Genomic DNA, 21,294 nt, shown 5'->3' on the forward strand with positions numbered 1-21,294 from the left:
CAACCGCTTTTACTCCTAAAATGAGCGACTGTACAGTCTTGAACTACACGTCTAAATATGCTTATGTACATGTATATAATATGTATTGACATTTTCATTTTAAATAAGGAAAATTTTCAATGTTCCCTTGATACTTATATTCATCTTTACTTACAGGATGATGAGATGCAGGTACATGTATTTGGTAATTTCGATTATTATTTTTTCATGCCTATAGCAGGCTTCGACACTAACTTCGCTTATTTAGAGGTCAACAGGACTACTTCATAGGTTAAACAAGTAGTCCTTAGATGGTAAGGACGGTTTTGTTCTTAGATCTTATGAAAATAAGGCAAAATTTAGATAGCCCAATGGACTACCGTGACAATTTTTCAAGTACTTCTCCCCAGAATTAAGGGGCACAGGACTACCGGACTACTGTTAGTGTCGATCCTTGCAGTATAGGGATGTAAAGGGATGTATCGCCAGCAGACTTTAGTACACAGGCACTTGTCTAAGAAAAAATCTCTAAACCCTGAATCAAAAGAATATTTTTTTCTGATACAAGTGCCTGTGCCTTGAAATACATTGTAACATTATAGACAATGTTTACATACTTCTATATGTAAGTTTAAGCTTGTAATACAGGTCTATGGTAAAACATACTTCTGTATGTAAGTATAGACTTGTAATACAGGTTTTTTGTAGTGCATTAAGAAAATAGGATTGAAAAGAAAGAAGTATTTCACTGATATAAGCCTCATCAGACTCTCTGCATGACTCACATTGTGGGCTCACCCGATAACTTTGTCGTGAATAAGGCAACGCAAATTGTTCTGTATTTATATGTGAATGTATAGATGTTGTATAAAGATGTTATTGTTTAACCAGGAGTCGTACAACCTCCACACGGTCAAGAAGTGTATGAGAGGACAAAGTAAGGGAGATAGTATGATCATATTATATAACATGCAGGTAATTACATGTATAACTTTTAAGATGGAGTATATGGCTGTTTCGCTTAGTGGTGGATCCGGGGGAGGCCTTTTTTGTTGGAAAATTTTACATCCCTTTTATATACTTCTGGATCGGAACCCCATCCCTTTAAAAATTCCTGGATCCGCCCCTGTCTCAGATTCATTTAAAAGATGCCTTTTTGTCTAAACTAAAAGTTGGGGGCATTTTGTTTTATCCTTATCCGTCTGTCCGTCCCGCTTGTTGTCGCACGATACTCAAAAAGTCTTGCATAATTAAAATTAAAACTGAGAAAGTGTATACATATATAATGTATATCTATAGTGGAAAGCTGCCTTTAAATTTTGTTGTTGAACAATTCCAATTTTTTGTTTTTGAGATATTGAAATTGCTGGTGCTTTCCAGTTTTCGCACAATGACTCAAAAACGCTTTCACCCATTTTAATGAAACTTTGGGAAAGTGTGTATATCTACTGTGAAAAGCTCGAGCTATCCCATTTATTTATTTACAGTGTTAGAAACTGAATTTTTTGTCAACATAGACTCATCATAGACCTGCTTGCTTTTACATAGACTCGGTCTGTAGGTCTACTGCTGATTTCTTTCACTGTATTTATTTATTTATTGGGGTGAATTCATTTTTACGGTTAAACGGTTGATTTTTTGTAATCGTTTACAGTTTGGGTTTTTGTGTGTGTGTTATAGAGCCGTATATGGAGCACATAGATTATATAAAAAAAAGAATGCATGTGGGCTGTATTATAGGCTAAAAACCACTAATTCCACTTCCCATAGGCTTCTATGCTAATTTCACAATATTCAATGGCTTCTCTGGACTTTACCTTAACTTTAACCTGCAGAGGACTATATATCAGCATGATTCTACATATGTCAGCTCACAATCCTCAGAATGGCATGTGGGGTTAGCAGACTTGCAGTGCAGTACTGGTCACCGGAAGTGAAGGGTCTATAAATAGCATGGGAAATCCCAGTGTTTTCACAAGATAGGGGTAAATTTAAAAATCAATATGGAGATTAGGCTTCACATCACAAGAAGCAAAATGCACCTATAAAATGTACAGAAATGTTTTTCCTTTCAGAAACTGTTTAAATTTTTTAAATAAGATGAGAACTTTTTTTCACAGCACTATGAGGAACAGGGGTAATTTCTGCGTAGGACTATTTTTGCGTACGTTCCAAATGCTCATTGGTTGAATTGGTGGTCTGTAACCTAAAGAGTCACTTTTTGTCTTAGAAAAAATAAATAACTATACAGGTATCTTCCTACACACATACTGAATGCATTTGCAAAGTTTCAGTGAAATGTGACAAGCACTTTTTTAAATATTTGATTTTTAAATATAGGGTAACCAAGTTGCGCGAGCAAAAAAGTGACAATATTCTACCATACTTAAATGCATTAAATATTTGCAAAGAACTTTTTCTGACTTTTCAAATAAAAAAAATCAATCACAACTTGTTTTTTAACAATATTAATAAAGAGATAGATTTAAAAGTAATCATTTTCTGAGAAATTGGTCTCTTTTTAAAAATTTATTTCTGACATGCCTCCCCCTTTTTCTTGATCACATGTCAAAAATCCTAAATCTTTAAATTTTCACAAAAGGTGATATATTTGGCTTTAAATTTGTAAATACAGTGTTTTCACATTAAAACATGACCAGTAAAGGGCACCTAAAGCAAAAAAAGTACTCAATAATGGATTTTCCATGTTGCCATAGGGGAATGCTTATTTGGCCTTAACCGCAGTAATGAAAGTGAGTTTTTCCTCATTTCTAACCTAATTTTTGCTCAAATCTACACAAAACTTGATTTCAAGTGCTTATTACCACCATATTTAGGTAAATATAGCCCTCAAAGTTTAATATTTGATATTTTTACTAAATTTTCTACACTTTTTACAAGATAGGACATAAAAATCAGCCAAAAAGACCAATTTTCCATAATTTGGAACTATAACTTAAAAAAATGCATATTTTGAAGGATTTTTGTAGTGTATTCCTCTCATGGCAAAGTTAACAAGATCTTCAAGTAGTTTAAAGCTATTTCAAGAAACTTTTCATTTTGCCATGGCTAAAGAGTCACTTTTTGTCTTAGAAAAAATAAATAACTATACAGGTATCTTCCTACACACATACTGAATGCATTTGCAAAGTTTCAGTGAAATGTGACAAGCACTTTTTTAAATATTTGATTTTTAAATATAGGGTAACCAAGTTGCGCGAGCAAAAAAGTGACAATATTCTACCATACTTAAATGCATTAAATATTTGCAAAGAACTTTTTCTGACTTTTCAAATAAAAAAAAATCAATCACAACTTGTTTTTTTAACAATATAAATAAAGAGATAGATTTAAAAGTAATCATTTTCTGAGAAATTGGTCTATTTTTAAAAATTTATTTCTGACATGCCTCCCCCTTTTTCTTGATCACATGTCAAAAATCCTAAATCTTTAAATTTTCACAAAAGGTGATATATTTGGCTTTAAATTTGTAAATACAGTGTTTTCACATTAAAACATGACCAGTAAAGGGCACCTAAAGCAAAAAAAGTACTCAATAATGGATTTTCCATGTTGCCATAGGGGAATGCTTATTTGGCCTTAACCGCAGTAATGAAAGTGAGTTTTTCCTCATTTCTAACCTAATTTTTGCTCAAATCTACACAAAACTTGATTTCAAGTGCTTATTACCACCATATTTAGGTAAATATAGCCCTCAAAGTTTAATATTTGATATTTTTACTAAATTTTCTACACTTTTTACAAGATAGGACATAAAAATCAGCCAAAAAGACCAATTTTCCATAATTTGGAACTATAACTTAAAAAATGCATATTTTGAAGGATTTTTGTAGTGTATTCCTCTCATGGCAAAGTTAACAAGATCTTCAAGTAGTTTAAAGCTATTTCAAGAAACTTTTCATTTTGCCATGGCTTCAGTTTAAGGCTAAAAACCACTAATTCCACTTCCCATGGGCTTCTATGCTAATTTCACAATATTCAATGGCTTCTCTGGACTTTACCTTAACTTTAACCTGCAGAGGACTATATATCAGCATGATTCTACATATGTCAGCTCACAATCCTCTGAATGGCATGTGGGGTTAGCAGACTTGCAGTGCAGTACTGGTCACCGGAAGTGAAGGGTCTATAAATAGCATGGGAAATCCCAGTGTTTTCACAAGATAGGGGTAAATTTAAAAATCAATATGGAGATTAGGCTTCACATCACAAGAAGCAAAATGCACCTATAAAATGTACAGAAATGTTTTTCCTTTCAGAAACTGTTTAAATTTTTTAAATAAGATGAGAACTTTTTTTCACAGCACTATGAGGAACAGGGGTAATTTCTGCGTAGGACTATTTTTGCGTACGTTCCAAATGCTCATTGGTTGAATTGGTGGTCTGTAACCTAAAGAGTCACTTTTTGTCTTAGAAAAAATAAATAACTATACAGGTATCTTCCTACACACATACTGAATGCATTTGCAAAGTTTCAGTGAAATGTGACAAGCACTTTTTTAAATATTTGATTTTTAAATATAGGGTAACCAAGTTGCGCGAGCAAAAAAGTGACAATATTCTACCATACTTAAATGCATTAAATATTTGCAAAGAACTTTTTCTGACTTTTCAAATAAAAAAAAATCAATCACAACTTGTTTTTTTAACAATATAAATAAAGAGATAGATTTAAAAGTAATCATTTTCTGAGAAATTGGTCTATTTTTAAAAATTTATTTCTGACATGCCTCCCCCTTTTTCTTGATCACATGTCAAAAATCCTAAATCTTTAAATTTTCACAAAAGGTGATATATTTGGCTTTAAATTTGTAAATACAGTGTTTTCACATTAAAACATGACCAGTAAAGGGCACCTAAAGCAAAAAAAGTACTCAATAATGGATTTTCCATGTTGCCATAGGGGAATGCTTATTTGGCCTTAACCGCAGTAATGAAAGTGAGTTTTTCCTCATTTCTAACCTAATTTTTGCTCAAATCTACACAAAACTTGATTTCAAGTGCTTATTACCACCATATTTAGGTAAATATAGCCCTCAAAGTTTAATATTTGATATTTTTACTAAATTTTCTACACTTTTTACAAGATAGGACATAAAAATCAGCCAAAAAGACCAATTTTCCATAATTTGGAACTATAACTTAAAAAATGCATATTTTGAAGGATTTTTGTAGTGTATTCCTCTCATGGCAAAGTTAACAAGATCTTCAAGTAGTTTAAAGCTATTTCAAGAAACTTTTCATTTTGCCATGGCTTCAGTTAAAGAGTCACTTTTTGTCTTAGAAAAAATAAATAACTATACAGGTATCTTCCTACACACATACTGAATGCATTTGCAAAGTTTCAGTGAAATGTGACAAGCACTTTTTTAAATATTTGATTTTTAAATATAGGGTAACCAAGTTGTGCGAGCAAAAAAGTGACAATATTCTACCATACTTAAATGCATTAAATATTTGCAAAGAACTTTTTCTGACTTTTCAAATAAAAAAAAATCAATCACAACTTGTTTTTTTAACAATATAAATAAAGAGATAGATTTGAAAGTAATCATTTTCTGAGAAATTGGTCTATTTTTAAAAATTTATTTCTGACATGCCTCCCCCTTTTTCTTGATCACATGTCAAAAATCCTAAATCTTTAAATTTTCACAAAAGGTGATATATTTGGCTTTAAATTTGTAAATACAGTGTTTTCACATTAAAACATGACCAGTAAAGGGCACCTAAAGCAAAAAAAGTACTCAATAATGGATTTTTCATGTTGCCATAGGGGAATGCTTATTTGGCCTTAACCGCAGTAATGAAAGTGAGTTTTTCCTCATTTCTAACCTAATTTTTGCTCAAATCTACACAAAACTTGATTTCAAGTGCTTATTACCACCATATTTAGGTAAATATAGCCCTCAAAGTTTAATATTTGATATTTTTACTAAATTTTCTACACTTTTTACAAGATAGGACATAAAAATCAGCCAAAAAGACCAATTTTCCATAATTTGGAACTATAACTTAAAAAATGCATATTTTGAAGGATTTTTGTAGTGTATTCCTCTCATGGCAAAGTTAACAAGATCTTCAAGTAGTTTAAAGCTATTTCAAGAAACTTTTCATTTTGCCATGGCTTCAGTTTAAGGCTAAAAACCACTAATTCCACTTCCCATGGGCTTCTATGCTAATTTCACAATATTCAATGGCTTCTCTGGACTTTACCTTAACTTTAACCTGCAGAGGACTATATATCAGCATGATTCTACATATGTCAGCTCACAATCCTCAGAATGGCATGTGGGGTTAGCAGACTTGCAGTGCAGTACTGGTCACCGGAAGTGAAGGGTCTATAAATAGCATGGGAAATCCCAGTGTTTTCACAAGATAGGGGTAAATTTAAAAATCAATATGGAGATTAGGCTTCACATCACAAGAAGCAAAATGCACCTATAAAATGTACAGAAATGTTTTTCCTTTCAGAAACTGTTTAAATTTTTTAAATAAGATGAGAACTTTTTTTCACAGCACTATGAGGAACCGGGGTAATTTTTGCATAGGACTATTTTTGCATACGTTCCAAATGCTCATTGGTTGAATTGGTGGTCTGTAACCTAAAGAGTCACTTTTTGTCTTAGAAAAAATAAATAACTATACAGGTATCTTCCTACACACATACTGAATGCATTTGCAAAGTTTCAGTGAAATGTGACAAGCACTTTTTTAAATATTTGATTTTTAAATATAGGGTAACCAAGTTGCGCGAGCAAAAAAGTGACAATATTCTACCATACTTAAATGCATTAAATATTTGCAAAGAACTTTTTCTGACTTTTCAAATAAAAAAAAATCAATCACAACTTGTTTTTTTAACAATATAAATAAAGAGATAGATTTAAAAGTAATCATTTTCTGAGAAATTGGTCTATTTTTAAAAATTTATTTCTGACATGCCTCCCCCTTTTTCTTGATCACATGTCAAAAATCCTAAATCTTTAAATTTTCACAAAAGGTGATATATTTGGCTTTAAATTTGTAAATACAGTGTTTTCACATTAAAACATGACCAGTAAAGGGCACCTAAAGCAAAAAAAGTACTCAATAATGGATTTTCCATGTTGCCATAGGGGAATGCTTATTTGGCCTTAACCGCAGTAATGAAAGTGAGTTTTTCCTCATTTCTAACCTAATTTTTGCTCAAATCTACACAAAACTTGATTTCAAGTGCTTATTACCACCATATTTAGGTAAATATAGCCCTCAAAGTTTAATATTTGATATTTTTACTAAATTTTCTACACTTTTTACAAGATAGGACATAAAAATCAGCCAAAAAGACCAATTTTCCATAATTTGGAACTATAACTTAAAAAATGCATATTTTGAAGGATTTTTGTAGTGTATTCCTCTCATGGCAAAGTTAACAAGATCTTCAAGTAGTTTAAAGCTATTTCAAGAAACTTTTCATTTTGCCATGGCTTCAGTTTAAGGCTAAAAACCACTAATTCCACTTCCCATGGGCTTCTATGCTAATTTCACAATATTCAATGGCTTCTCTGGACTTTACCTTAACTTTAACCTGCAGAGGACTATATATCAGCATGATTCTACATATGTCAGCTCACAATCCTCAGAATGGCATGTGGGGTTAGCAGACTTGCAGTGCAGTACTGGTCACCGGAAGTGAAGGGTCTATAAATAGCATGGGAAATCCCAGTGTTTTCACAAGATAGGGGTAAATTTAAAAATCAATATGGAGATTAGGCTTCACATCACAAGAAGCAAAATGCACCTATAAAATGTACAGAAATGTTTTTCCTTTCAGAAACTGTTTAAATTTTTTAAATAAGATGAGAACTTTTTTTCACAGCACTATGAGGAACCGGGGTAATTTTTGCGTAGGACTATTTTTGCATACGTTCCAAATGCTCATTGGTTGAATTGGTGGTCTGTAACCTATATACATGAGTTGAATTCGATTTCTCTTCAATTTATTATTTTCCGGAAACAGCATTTTTCCGTCATCCGTTTTGTTAAATAGTTTTTAAGTAGTTTTGTGTCGTCTGTTGCTACTTTTGCTTTTCATTTCTGGGATTTGACAATTAAAGAATATAGATCTAAACATACTTCATACCTGTCGTTCCCCAAACAACAGATGGTAAAATGGTGGAGAATTCAAAGAAGATGGGAGAATTCAGCTGTACAAGTAAAGTTGAAATTTGTTTGCAATTACTTAATTCCAGAAATAACAATCGGGACCTTCCCAAATGACTTGATTATGCAATTTAAGAAAAATTCCAATTGTATTAACGGATAGCACAGGTTTAATTTAGAGAACGTCACAGATCCTACTAGAAATCCAGAAAACAGAAATTCGGCTACTAAGTGACTGTGGCAGCATATAGATCAAGGTCTGAGTGAGATCTTTCTCACTTTAACGACTACGTGCATTCAGGTGCGAAGGGTCTTCCCTACTACAAGACTTTGTATCCTAAAGGTTAAACATGGAATAAAAATAGTATAAGGTCTTTCTCATTGTTTGGGTAGTATTATTCTTATTTATTCAGTATAAAGGTATGTCTGACGTAGAATCCGATCTAAGTCATGCTAGTTCAAGTCTGTTCAACTCTTCTGTTCTCTCTGACACATTTTTTAGCTTGCCGAAACTACGCAAACTTTTTGTATCGCGCTAGAACTGTAACAAATAGGCTTCTGGAACAGGGTTATGTTGCTACAAGATTGAAGTCATCACTACAGAAGTTTTATGGTCGTCATCATGAACTCGTCGATCGTTATGGCGTTTCCATCAGCACCATGAAAACTGATGTATTCAACGGGTCATAGTTTTCCTTTCCTCGTCTGTCTACCCCGGACTTGACTTTTTATGAGCTACTCGGCGGGTGTTTCTAGAAAAGCAGAGGACGCTTACCCTACCGGTGCACCTGGTCCATGCTCCCAGTTTTTAGTGGAGTCCGAGTTCCTCATTTACTTTTGTTACTTTGTATGTATGATTTTAGTTACTTTATGTTCTTTGTTGTGTGTGTCTGTTTTCCATGTCTGGTCTTTGTCCCTGGATTACATTCCTTTGATTACCGCTATAACCTTGGTTCCCTTGATTACTCTTTGATAGAAAACTAATTTAATATTGATGAATTAAGTTCAAGATTAATAGTCCCTTCTGACCTTGAAGAGCTGTCCGTTAGCACAAATACTTCTAGCGTCTCTGACACTTATTTGCTACCTCCAATTTTCGCCCCAAAATATCCATAGAAACAAGATGGTGGATAAACAATACGTTCAGTGCAAAATTCTCGTAGAAAAAATAAATATGGAAATATTTCGGTCTTGGAGGTAAGAACGGGAAATAATTGTATGAAAGATGTAGTACAGAACGACATGAATTAAATGGCATTTTTTTAAAGGAACTTATGAGTAGCTTAAGAGATAATTAAGAATGACTGCAAACAGGCTGAGGTGAATTCCAGTGTAGTTCTATAACATAAAACCACGCATTTTATGTTTATCTTTCATGTTTTCATCGGATATTTTCATTTTTTGTTCAGTCAAAATGCGAGGTTTTACCATTGGACCTTAATTTCAAGGTGTAAAAATCAACTTTAAATTCGGACATTTTAAGAAGATTTTTTTCAACAAAACTATATAATTACAAGTAAAAAGAAGTCAAATTTATCCAAATAAACCTTGTTTGAAAGATAATATTCCCGAATTAAAACACGAAGTGATCTGGCCTAGAAGCTGACATCTTGTTAAGTTACGGTTGACTGCATTTTCGGATTCATATGGTGGAACGAATTTTTATCATTTAAAGGTTAAAAGTTGTTTTTTTTTTTTCATTCCAAAGGCAATGATCACAAAAAATTATGAAAAACCCTCATTTTTTTATTTTATTATACTACTTTCATACTCACCACATAATTTTCAAATATATTTTATCTTTGACAAAATGATGTGTGAAAAAATTTCGTTGCGCCATTAAAAATCCTAAATATTTGCTGATCGCTATTCGGAAATGTGCTTCTTGGGACTTACCGATTCTGGTGTTTATGGAATCTCACATGTGCTGATTTAAAAGCAAATTGGATGTTTTTATTGGCATTTCTGCACCTGGTAATAAATTTATTTTACAGTCACGTCATTTAACTTTGTATTTCAATCATTCTTAAATATTTTTATTTGATATTACTTTATATCTAGACTAAAACATCCCGCAGGTCAATTCGCCTGAACGTTACTCCCGCAAAATAGCGTCCAATGATAAAACCTCGCATTTTGACTATAAACAAAAATTGAAAATATCCGATGAAAACATTAAAGATAAACATAAAATGCGTGGTTTTATGTTATAGAACTAGTGTCGTCTGTTGCTACATGTGCTTTTCATTTCTGGGATTTGACAATTAAAGAATATAGACCTAAACATATACTTCATACCTCTCGTTCCCCAAACAACAGATGGTAAAATGGTGGAGAATTCAACAAATAATTGTATAATTATTTTAATTTGCTAAAATCTTTATCTAGACACTGTTTTTTTTTTCTTTTTAAAGGACGTTAGTCATCGTTTCCGGGTAAAATTTGATGCCACCTCGACAGAAACCAGTTCAGAGGCTTGCATGGATTGTGCAAGAAATCTGTCTAAATTCTTTTCTGTGAAGTTTGTCGTAAATGAGGTAATTTTTGCCGCTATTTGAATTGAGTTATTTTTCTTTGATTCTTACTTCATCGCTGATATAATGCGCCTGTCCATAGTCAGGTCATTAAAATCATTTTTTTTAATTCCATTATGAAGTATCGTCACAGTTCTGTTACCTTTGATTTTATTACTTATGTTGTTGGTGCCTTTCTGAGCTTACACAAAGGCTTGTTACATGTAACACTTGGTGATCTCTGAAGTTATTATGTTGATGTACGCTGACATCAGTGGATTTGTTGCGTTTCATCTGTAAAGGGAGTCTTCTGTATGTACAAGTTTCGCAGTGAAAATGACCAATTAACACTTCGAAATCTGACAAACCAGCAATAACAATCTAATCATAGAAGTAGCGTGGTATTCTTTTAGTAAATGGTGGTAAATGTTCCACTACTAGGACTTTTTAAGGATTGTTGAGGATAATTTTAAAGATTTTCAAGGACCCTTGTTATCAAATCATGCATTCAATCCTCTCTGTAATCAGTCACGATCTGAGTGAATTGGATGAATGGTCCAAAAAGTGGCTGATGTCCTTTAATCCAGGTAAAACCGAAATTATGATATTCTCCAATTATGAAACTCCCAACTTCACATTCTCCTTGAATGGAATAGACATTCCAATCTAAAACCAACATAAACATTTAGGAGTAACATTTAGCAGTAATGCCAAGTGGAACGACCATGTAGAAAATATTATAGCTAGTGTTAAAAACATCTAAATATTCTTCGGATGTTGAAGTATCAACTTACTAGAAACACTTTAGAGAAGTTATATTTAATATATATAAGACCTTTACTTGAATATGCACCTGAAGTTTGGGATAATTGTGGTGTATGTAATATCTGCAAATTAGAAAGACTTCAACTAGAAGCAGCGAGAATTGTCACGGGTTTACCTATTTTTACAAGGATAGAAAAAATATATCAAGAAGTTAATTGGGAACAACTAGATGTTAGACGCAAAAGAAGAAAGTTACAAATGATTTATAACATTGAACATAAAAATGCCCCATCTTATTTGCTTGACATAATACCACCCAAAGTACAATCCCTTACTAATTATCCCCTTAGAAACGGAGATGACATATTACAGCCATTTTGTAGATTATCTGTAACAAGCGAGTCTTTTTTCCCTGCTACTATTAAAGAATGGAATAAATTTGATGTATCCACTCGACAATTAGACACTATTTCCAAATTTAAAATAGAGTTAAAGAATGATACACATAAACCACTAGTTCCTAATTATTATTCTATTGGTGAACGAAAACTGAATATTATTTGGACACAATTAAGATGTTCTGCTTCTTCTTTAAACCATGACTTATGTAGAGTCAATATCGTAAGTAGTTCTTTATGTAGATGCGGAGATGTTAAGGATGCTCATCATTTCTTCCTTAACTGGAAAACACTCGAGTAATCCTTATGAATAACATTAGTTGGCTGCCCGATGATTTACCATTGAATGTAAATCTTTTGACTCATGGAAATCCAAATTTAACTTATGATTAAAATGTTCGTTTAATAAAACATGTCCATAGATATATCAAAGAAACTAAAAGATTTTCTGTTGTTTGATGAAATCGTGATATGCACATGTTTTCTTCACCATCACCACATTCCAACTCTCTTGTTTTTTTTCTTTCCTTTTCTCAAACTCTTCTCTTCTATGTCTTTTTTTTCACTTTATATTTTTATCTAGTGTTTGAAAAATGTAATTGATGCATGCTCGGTTTGACAAAATATTGTATATTGCTATTGTATATGGGAGAGGACCTTGTAAGTATGTTTTACTTTTGTCCAATCCTTTTTGTTTATTACAAATAAAATATGTTTAAACTAAATCAAATCATCAAAGCTTCTAAGGGTATTGCTTGAGACGGCCCTTTCAAACCAGTCACTGTATGCAGGCATTTTAAGCCATCTATTTGAGACCTGGCACCGGCCATGCATGATGAAAACTTCTTCCCTGAAGTTCGAACTACTTTTTTCTCAAACTGGCAAAAACAAATAATCAACATCGTCAGTTCAATTTATTTATGAAACGAACAATCAATCAAAAATGATATTGTTTTCTATAAGTAAAATAAAAGACACTCGATTGGATTGCTTTTATTTACAAAATGCACATTCAAACCGCAAATTATTTCTCGAGGACGACCGCATAACCAAAACCACATCACGTTTATCAAAAAAGTGGAACTAAATTAGTACACGTATGTTTCACGGAAACGGTACTCTTTTTAGAATAGGGAAAATACACGGATAGCCGATATCATAATCTTTGTACGTAATCAAAAAGTTCGATGTCTGGTGGTCAGAAAATTTTCTTTTCTGCAATTAAACAACACTTCTATATTGATTTGAAAGGATATCAGATTCTCAAGGACTTTTAAGGACCTCCTTTGAAATTAAAGTTCTTTCAAGTCCTTAATGTTCGACTTTCCGTTTTCAAGTACTTTCAAGGATTTTAAGCACTGTGCAATCCCTGCACAATTATGCATATGCTGAAATCGAATTTTGCCTATGTTCAATGTATCTTTACAGACAGAACCATCAGTGATTGGTGTAGATACTAATGTTTTAGAAGGGGAAGTTACACTATCACAAGTAGCTAATGTAAGTTAGATTTAATTGTAGTTTCAAACCTAAGTTTGATTATAAAAATAGAACATGTGGTATTATTGCCAATAAGGCAGTTATCTACCAAAATCCAATCAACGAACAAACTTTTACATGTCACCATACGGTCTCTAATATAATCGACTTTCATTAAATGGGTCCATTAGATAAAAAGATAATTGTATACATGCAAATTTCAATGTTAAGTCTGGATGATTGTCTCTGTTGGGTGTTGGGTGTTACATTGTAATTACTTATGTAACTGGTTAGCAGTGGCGGATCCAGGGGGTGGACGGGCCCCCCCTTAGAAAATTGCAATTTTTAAAAATTTTTGAAAAATTTTGTTTGTTAAATCATGAAAGAGTAATCAAGTGAACCAAGGTTATAGCGGTAATCAAAAGAATGTAATCCAGGGACAAAGACCAGACTTGGAAAACAGACATACACAACAAAGAACATAAAGTAACTGAAATCATACATACAAAGTAACAGAAGTAAATGAGCAACTCGGACTCCACTAAAAACTGGGAGCATGGACCAGGTGCACCGGTAGGGTAAGCGTCCTCTGCTTTTCTAGAAACACCCGCCGAGTTGCACATAAAAAGTCAAGTCCGGGGTAGACAAACGAGGAAAGGAAAACTATGACCCGTTGAATAAATCAGTTTTCGTGGTGTTGATGGATACACCATAACGATCCACGAGTTCATGATGACGACCATAAAACTTCTGTAGTGATGACTTCAATCTTGTAGCAACATAACCCTGTTCCCGAAGCCTATTTGTTAGAGTTCTAGCGCGATACAAAAGGTCTGCGTAGTTTCGGCAAACTCTGGCATAACGTATGAGTTGTGATATGAACACTCCATACGCAGGAGCCGAAGGGATTTGCCACAGATGAAAGGAAAGTTGACAATTCTGAATGAAAAGTCATCACGTTTGTCGTAAAGTTTGGTCAATAGTTTTCCTTTACCATCGATTTCTAAGGGTAGGTCAAGATATGAGGTTGACTTCACAGTGTCTGTAGTATCCTTTGTCTCAAGTTCTTTTGGGAAGATGCGATGTATCAAATCCCCGAAATTAGGATTGTTTAAAGATAATACGTCATCTATATAGCGGAAACTGAGATTGAAGGATCTAGCTAAACAATATTCTTTCTTTCTGATCAGATAAGCTAATAGAGTCAGCCTCATAAGAGTGAAGGAATAGGTCAGCTAGTAAAGGGACACAATTTGTTCCCATTGGAATGCCGACCGTTTATTGAAAAACACGTCCACCACACTGGACAAATATGTTGTCGATTAAAAATTTCAGCATTTTGTAAACATCTTCCTCTGTATATTTGGAAGATGATTTGGAATTATCTTACAAAGTATGAGGACTCTCTACCAAGAACTATATATTTGTATCTAGGTGTACCATCTTTTTTGGAAAAACAACGATGTATAATGTTTTTAAGTCGGGATTTTAACTGAGTATGGGGAAAAGAAGTATACTGTGTTGAAAAATCATAGGTTTTAATGCTATTATATTCAGATAATAGTCTTGAACTGATTGTCTCCAAAAGATCTTTCGAATTTTTCAGGATCCACATAGAATTAATACCACTACGGGAGTAACAAGTGTTGTGGTAGGACTGTAGACAGTCTTTGACAGTTGTGAGTATAGAAGTGGAAAGTTTTGAAAGAGGTTTGGTGGTACATTTTGCAGATCCAGCTATGAAACGTTGTTTGTATGGATTCTTGTGAAGTTAAGGAATCCAGTACATAGACGGTAAATCACAATCATCGTCCTTGGTAGAGTGACCAAAAGAGGATAGTACAGATTTATGGTTTTCCACAATCTCTTCTTTGGAAAGAGTGGTAGCAGTGTAGGTCTTATCACTGCTATTATTTTCTACGTCTACCTCTGATAATAAACATTGGATATAAAACGTTTTGCAGACAAACACTCAGAAAGCAAATTCTCTGGATCCGCCACTGGTTAGGTGCAGCTTTCCTAACAACTGTTCGGTTTTTTGTTTTTTTTTTTGTTTTTTTTTGTTTTTTTGTTTGTTTTTTTTTTTTGTTGTATTTGTTTTTTGTTTTTATTTTTGTTTTTTTGTTTTTTGGTTACTGTGTTTAGTTTATTGAAAGCATCGCTATAGCTTTCCTCTATCTGCCTGTCTTTTGATAGACGCGTTTATATTGCTGTCCACCAATCTTTTGACAGTCACACTATATATTGCTGTCCGCCAGTCCTTTGACGGCCTTAAAAAAATCTACCGCGTATTCAGATAGTATTCAATCAATCAAATTTATTTAGGCAACAACAATTTAAAACAGATATCAGCAAATTTAAAAACTGTCTATATGCAATACACATTATCGGATATAAAAATATATACATGTATACATTATTAAGTAACTCTTCAAAAGTACATCGGTTGCTTATTATAACCCATAACGCTATATAAGGTTATTTCTAATGGGATTCCTCTGTTTAAAATGTCAAACAATATAAATATATAGTGGCTTTAGTCATATATAAAAAAACTACTTTTGCCATAATATTTGTGCTTGGAACACGAAAGTTCATATGAGTTGTGCTTCTTGTGTTAGTATGATTCAGATGAAAACGTGGTTAATTCTAAGCTGTTTCTCTCTATTTTCAACAGAAAGCATATTGACACTGTCTAATACATCACAGTTTATGCTAGGCCCCAGACCAAGAGCAAACCTAATAATACTTATAGTTTCCTTGTCATCCCTTTCCCAATACTACTATACGGAACAGGAATTGTCAAAATTGCACTGTATTAATGCAGTTGTGAGTGTCATTCTTGATCCATGGGTATTTCTATCATGACACACGTTTAAGTCTTGAGTTAACCTTCTGGATGATGTTTGTAATGATATAATCACAATGCAGATACTTGTCTTTAGATACACCCTAATATTTACATAATCAGTAGATTTGATGACATGATTAAACATTTAGCACAGATATCTATGATATTCTTTGGTTTTTTTAGTTTTTCCTACATGGAGTGTTCGTTATCGATAAGTCAAAACACCATTTAAAAACATCCCCTAATTTATTATATATGATTTATGAATCTGTATAACTAAATAAAATTGCACTATCATCTGCACACAAAATAAGTGTTCATTCAGTATCAGTACTGATAAGCATATATTTGACATATCATATGTAGTGATAAGTTGAAAATAGTAGGGACCCAATATGCTACCTTTAGGGACACCACAAGATCAGTTAATTTCTTCATTCAACTATCCATTTATTTCATTTTTTTGCACATTATATTATGGTCGACTGTGTCGAAAGCCTTTTGTAGATATAGCATGATCATTCCAGTAAATAAGCCATTGGCATTATTACCTCTAATATGATAAGTAAATATAATAGACACGCATCACTGGAGTATTTACTCCTGACCCAAATTGTAAATTATACAACATATTAATATTTTTTTATGATAAGCACTCCACTCAAGAACATTTGAACCAATGCTTAATATGCTGACAGGTCAATAATTGCCCACTTTTAAAGGGCTATTTTTCTTATGAAGTGATTTTTTGTACATATTTCATGGTTTATGGTGCAACACTTGTTATAGACTGGGGGATAATTGAAGTAATATATTTCTTAATAATATGAGTTCAATCTCTAATAAATTCTTGTGTAAAGATAAAAATAATCACTTCCTCTTTGTATGTATGATTTTAGTTACTTCATGTTCTTCGTTGTGTATGATTTTAGTTACTTTATGTTTTTCGTTGTGTATGTCTGTTTTCCATGTCTTGTCTTTGTCCCTGGATTATTAGTACATTCTTTTGATTACCACTATAACCTTGGTTCCCTTGATTAATAAGATTTAAAATTTGTGATGACATCCATGGTTAAGTTCTTTGGGACCTACCTCGTCTAAGACATCATAAAACAATTCTGTCATTTACACATGAACTCTTACACCTTCCCCAGTCAACTTTAAAATACCGCTTGATCATAGTTTTTAAATTTATTAGAAATATATTTTCCCATAACATGTGCAGATTTTGGTATTTTTCTAATACAAAGTGTTATGAAATGGTCACTTAAACCGATATTTAACACACCTGATTCTGTGATATTTTAATCTCTATTTATAAAAATTGAGTTACCCCTTATTGGTACATCTATCGAACAGTTGCATTGCAGAAGTAAAACTTTTGGCAGTAGTACTGTGTTATTTGATGTTTTATTAAACATGCACAAATTAAATACTCCCAAAAATTGTATGTTCAAGCTGGCTCAGGGTTGACACTTGTCCTTAAATTTCAACCTCTGGCGGTGGTCTGTAAACAGTTCCTGTGAGAATCTGCTCGGACTTAGGCAGAAGCAACTCCATTCAGATGGCTTCAATATCATTAGAAATTAGACCATATCTTGTGTTAAAGGCATTATTATGTAAAATTGTAAATGTAGACTCCTCCTCTAGTCGCTTTCTGTCTTTCCGCAACACCGAAAATCCTTCTTACCGAATTTCTTAGTAACAGTATAGTATGTGGTTTCTGGTGAAGAGATCAGCAATATCTATACTTTGTTCACATTTGTCCACCTGCTCGTCTACACATTCAACATTGTACATTTGTCAGCTATCATAGTAATACGATTTTTTGTTTCCGAGTTATGGAACTTGAAACACCAAAACAAAATTAATATGACTAAAGTACACTTGTTCATTTATCCTTGAAGATTCTGAGATTGACACAACATACATATGCTGCATTGTGTTTTACTCTCTATACTAGGTACTGACAGGCACAGAGAAGTGGAGACTTCCCTTACTGTACAGCACTGTCCCTACCGAAGACATCAGTGTTATACTAAAGCTGTGCTTATCTGATCCAAGTTTTCCTGCTTACGTGGAACAGGTGGAAAGACAAATCAACAACCTGAAAGCTGATTCAAGTCTCTGAAAATAATTATATAAGCCACTGTATATAAGTACAAGCACATGATAACCCATATTTTTTTAGTTATTTTCATTATGCTGAAATCTATGATTAGAATAGAATAGGTCTGTATTAACCCAGTTAACGGCCCTTGAGAGGCATGGTCACAAAGCAGAACGTAATGATTAGATCGACATAAATTCCAAAGGCATTTGTACACAGATAAAGCTAGTAGTTTACTGTATATATCATGTGCAAATGTATCATGTATGTCGAAGTAAGACACAATATTAAATAAGAATTCGATACTGGCGTTTCCTCAGTAAAATGGTGTCGTGTCGTCAGGACAAACGAAACTGTCAGGACATATTAAGAGTCGTGAAGATATTTATTATTGAAAACGAGAAAATGTGTACAATTCAATTGTTATTAATCCAGACCTTTAAAAACCTCTCTACATAATGTTACTGAAAAAAAATGTTGATCAACTTTTAGTTTGCAGATTGTATACAAACTCTTAGATTACAGATAAGAACAGCATTGGCCAGTCATAACGAGTTCGAAGTTTGTAAACGACATTGTTAACATGGTTAAGATAAGTTATACTAGAGGATCCCCGCGAAATTGCGGTGGAATGAGCAAAGTGTGGACACAGAACTAATTTGACGAATTAAAAAAAACGAGTAATTGTTGTAAAGGACCTACGGTCATCTACCATACATCAATGATGTACAGTTTTGTTCAAATTGCTGACCATTTCTGACTCAGATTTTTTTTTTGGCGCGCAACGCGCAAAAATATGTACTTTTCTATTGCGTTGCGTCAATTATGTATTTTTGCAGCAATCGATTAATTCAAGATTAGCTGTCTCTACCTGTAGTCCTGGTGCTATTAGGTGGTTATCCTGAGGCTTCGCCCAAGTTTTGACTCCATGGTCAGTGGTCCGCAAAAGAGTAACCTTGATTTTTATGTTGTCAACAATTCCACTTATATGCGGGTTATAGGGGCATTCTTGGTCTGGTTTCAGGGTGTTTACATTTTTTTTCATTGGTGAAGATCCTCATACAGCATCAAGACGCAGAATAGGCATTAAAGCCCTGTTCTTTGATATATCTGTTATTTTCAATGTATCGTGTGAGTTATTTCAGACGCAGCTTCACTCCGTAACCACCCTTTTATATGCACGTACAAATATGTGATCAACCCCCAAAATGGGACTTCTTAGCTCGTAATTAAATTCTCAAATTACTCAAAACAATAGGTAGGGGGTTTACCAGCCATGGCAGTTTACACATATAAAGAATATGGATCCGAGCTTCGGGTGCAGATGTTTACACACAGGAGGGGAAGGTTTATGTCGACGCGTTCTAAACCTTTCCATGTCTTGACAGTTTTGTACAAAAGAAAAATGGTGGATGTCGTTTATTTAAGCAAAATAATGAACTAACAATAACACATGATCCGGGCAGTACGTCGATTGAGCATGCGCTAAAGCGTATTTATTGTAACACACTGACCAATGATGGTCTTCGAATTTGGATATTTTCCCAAAAATTCGCGTTTTCCGTTTCAAAGACAAATTTAGGAAGTACACACCACTACATTTATACCTCATATCACAAATATAATCGACCTTGTATGGATTCAGAGGAGTTGCGGCTCGAAGAAATCGGCCTCTTACTTAGTAATATAGATTTCAAGCAAAAATCAAAAATAATTGAATGTCCTTCGTTGTCCGATGGCTTGAAACGGACGATTTGGTGCTTTCACAAAAACGTATTGATATTCAGTATTGTGGTCCTATTATAATATGGGCATTTTTTTTCAGCACAAACAATTGGATATTTGTTTTGCAAAGTTTTTCGATTTATAAAAAATATATAATTTATATACATTATAGTTCTTCTCGTTTTGAAAATACTCAGGTCTTCATGGAAATATAAAGAGTTCCTCACAAAATCTTTAGGTTTTCACGAAAATATTCAGGTATTCGCGAAAATATTCAAAGGCCTTCATTGAAATTCTAAAGTCATAATGGAAATATTCAGAATATATGAAACAGAAATATCCGGAGGTCTTAACAGCAATATTCAGAGGTCTTCATAAAGTAATACCATTCATGACCCAAATAAGATTTTCAAGTTCCCGTTTGTCCGTCATGCACCTAATGACCGCAATACCCTTGAAACCAGGGCCGGATCCAGCACTTTGAAAAGGAGGAGTGCCAATCGAGTTTCCTCAGGAAATGGGAAGGGGTGCTATGACATTTGTTTTTTTTTTTTTTTTTTTTTTTTTTTTTTTGGTCAATTTTACACATCAAAATGACAAATTTTACAATAAAAAGGTGGTGCCAATCCCTGACCCTTCTGGATCCGCCACTGTGGAACTGCTGATCAAACTGACTTTATAAAACTTTGAATACAGCAAGTACATTTTATGCAGTTTTGCATTTTAACGGAAATTATTAATGTGCAGAATTTTGTTGGAGGTATGGTCGTTTGAATTATTATATTTCACGAGATCGTAGGTAACGGGAGGGAGACCTAAATTTTTGTCGGGAAATAAAACAAACTTTAATTAATATTTGTAATATGGATTGAGATTATTTATAATTCTTTTTCAAATTGGCAATTCGTTAAAAGCGCAGTCATTTTCGTCAGAGGCAGAGTTGTCCATGTGCAATATTTATGATAATGAGGTTTGATATTGCATGTTTTTTTTTTTTTTTTCAAATTGATTTCTATAGAAACACGTGACCTTTCACGCAATATCATACATGATTTCCAGTAAGAGCATATTTATTTCATCTCATATTTATTTGGAAAAAAGAACAAAGGAAAAATCTCGATTCATGTTACAATGAACTGTACACCCTTGTTTACTTATATAGTACACTTTTTACGTGAACATCGAGTTTGACCTCACATACATACCAACGCTAACCCAACCATACAAGCCGACGTTGGTTTCAACGATGATTTCAGAAAATATTTTAAAAAAAAACATGCGTCATATTATTGCTTAATTGTTTTTCTTGTC

The 21,294-nt window shown here is 33.3% G+C and overlaps 1 protein-coding gene across 2 annotated transcripts in view; it reads left to right on the forward strand.

Moving 5' to 3' along the window:
• Positions 1–19,534, forward strand: part of LOC148597749 (meiotic recombination protein REC114-like) — a 22,672-nt gene extending 3,138 nt beyond the window's left edge. The window contains exons 3-7 of one of the 2 annotated variants that reach the window (XM_088560370.1): positions 157–171; positions 871–954; positions 10,557–10,679; positions 13,247–13,318; positions 18,112–19,534. In XM_088560370.1, the coding sequence (XP_088416496.1) occupies positions 157–171; positions 871–954; positions 10,557–10,679; positions 13,247–13,318; positions 18,112–18,279 (462 nt within the window). In that variant the 3' untranslated portion in view covers positions 18,280–19,534. The remainder of the gene's footprint in view (positions 1–156; positions 172–870; positions 955–10,556; positions 10,680–13,246; positions 13,319–18,111) is intronic. The other variant, XM_088560371.1, reaches the window with a different exon arrangement.
• The last annotated feature ends 1,760 nt before the right edge of the window (positions 19,535–21,294 follow it).

Source organism: Perna viridis, chromosome 14 (assembly GCF_037379345.1).
Source record: "Perna viridis isolate PV_CMFRI_1.1 ecotype Kerala chromosome 14, ASM3737934v1, whole genome shotgun sequence".
Classification (NCBI taxonomy): Eukaryota; Metazoa; Mollusca; class Bivalvia; order Mytilida; family Mytilidae; genus Perna; species Perna viridis.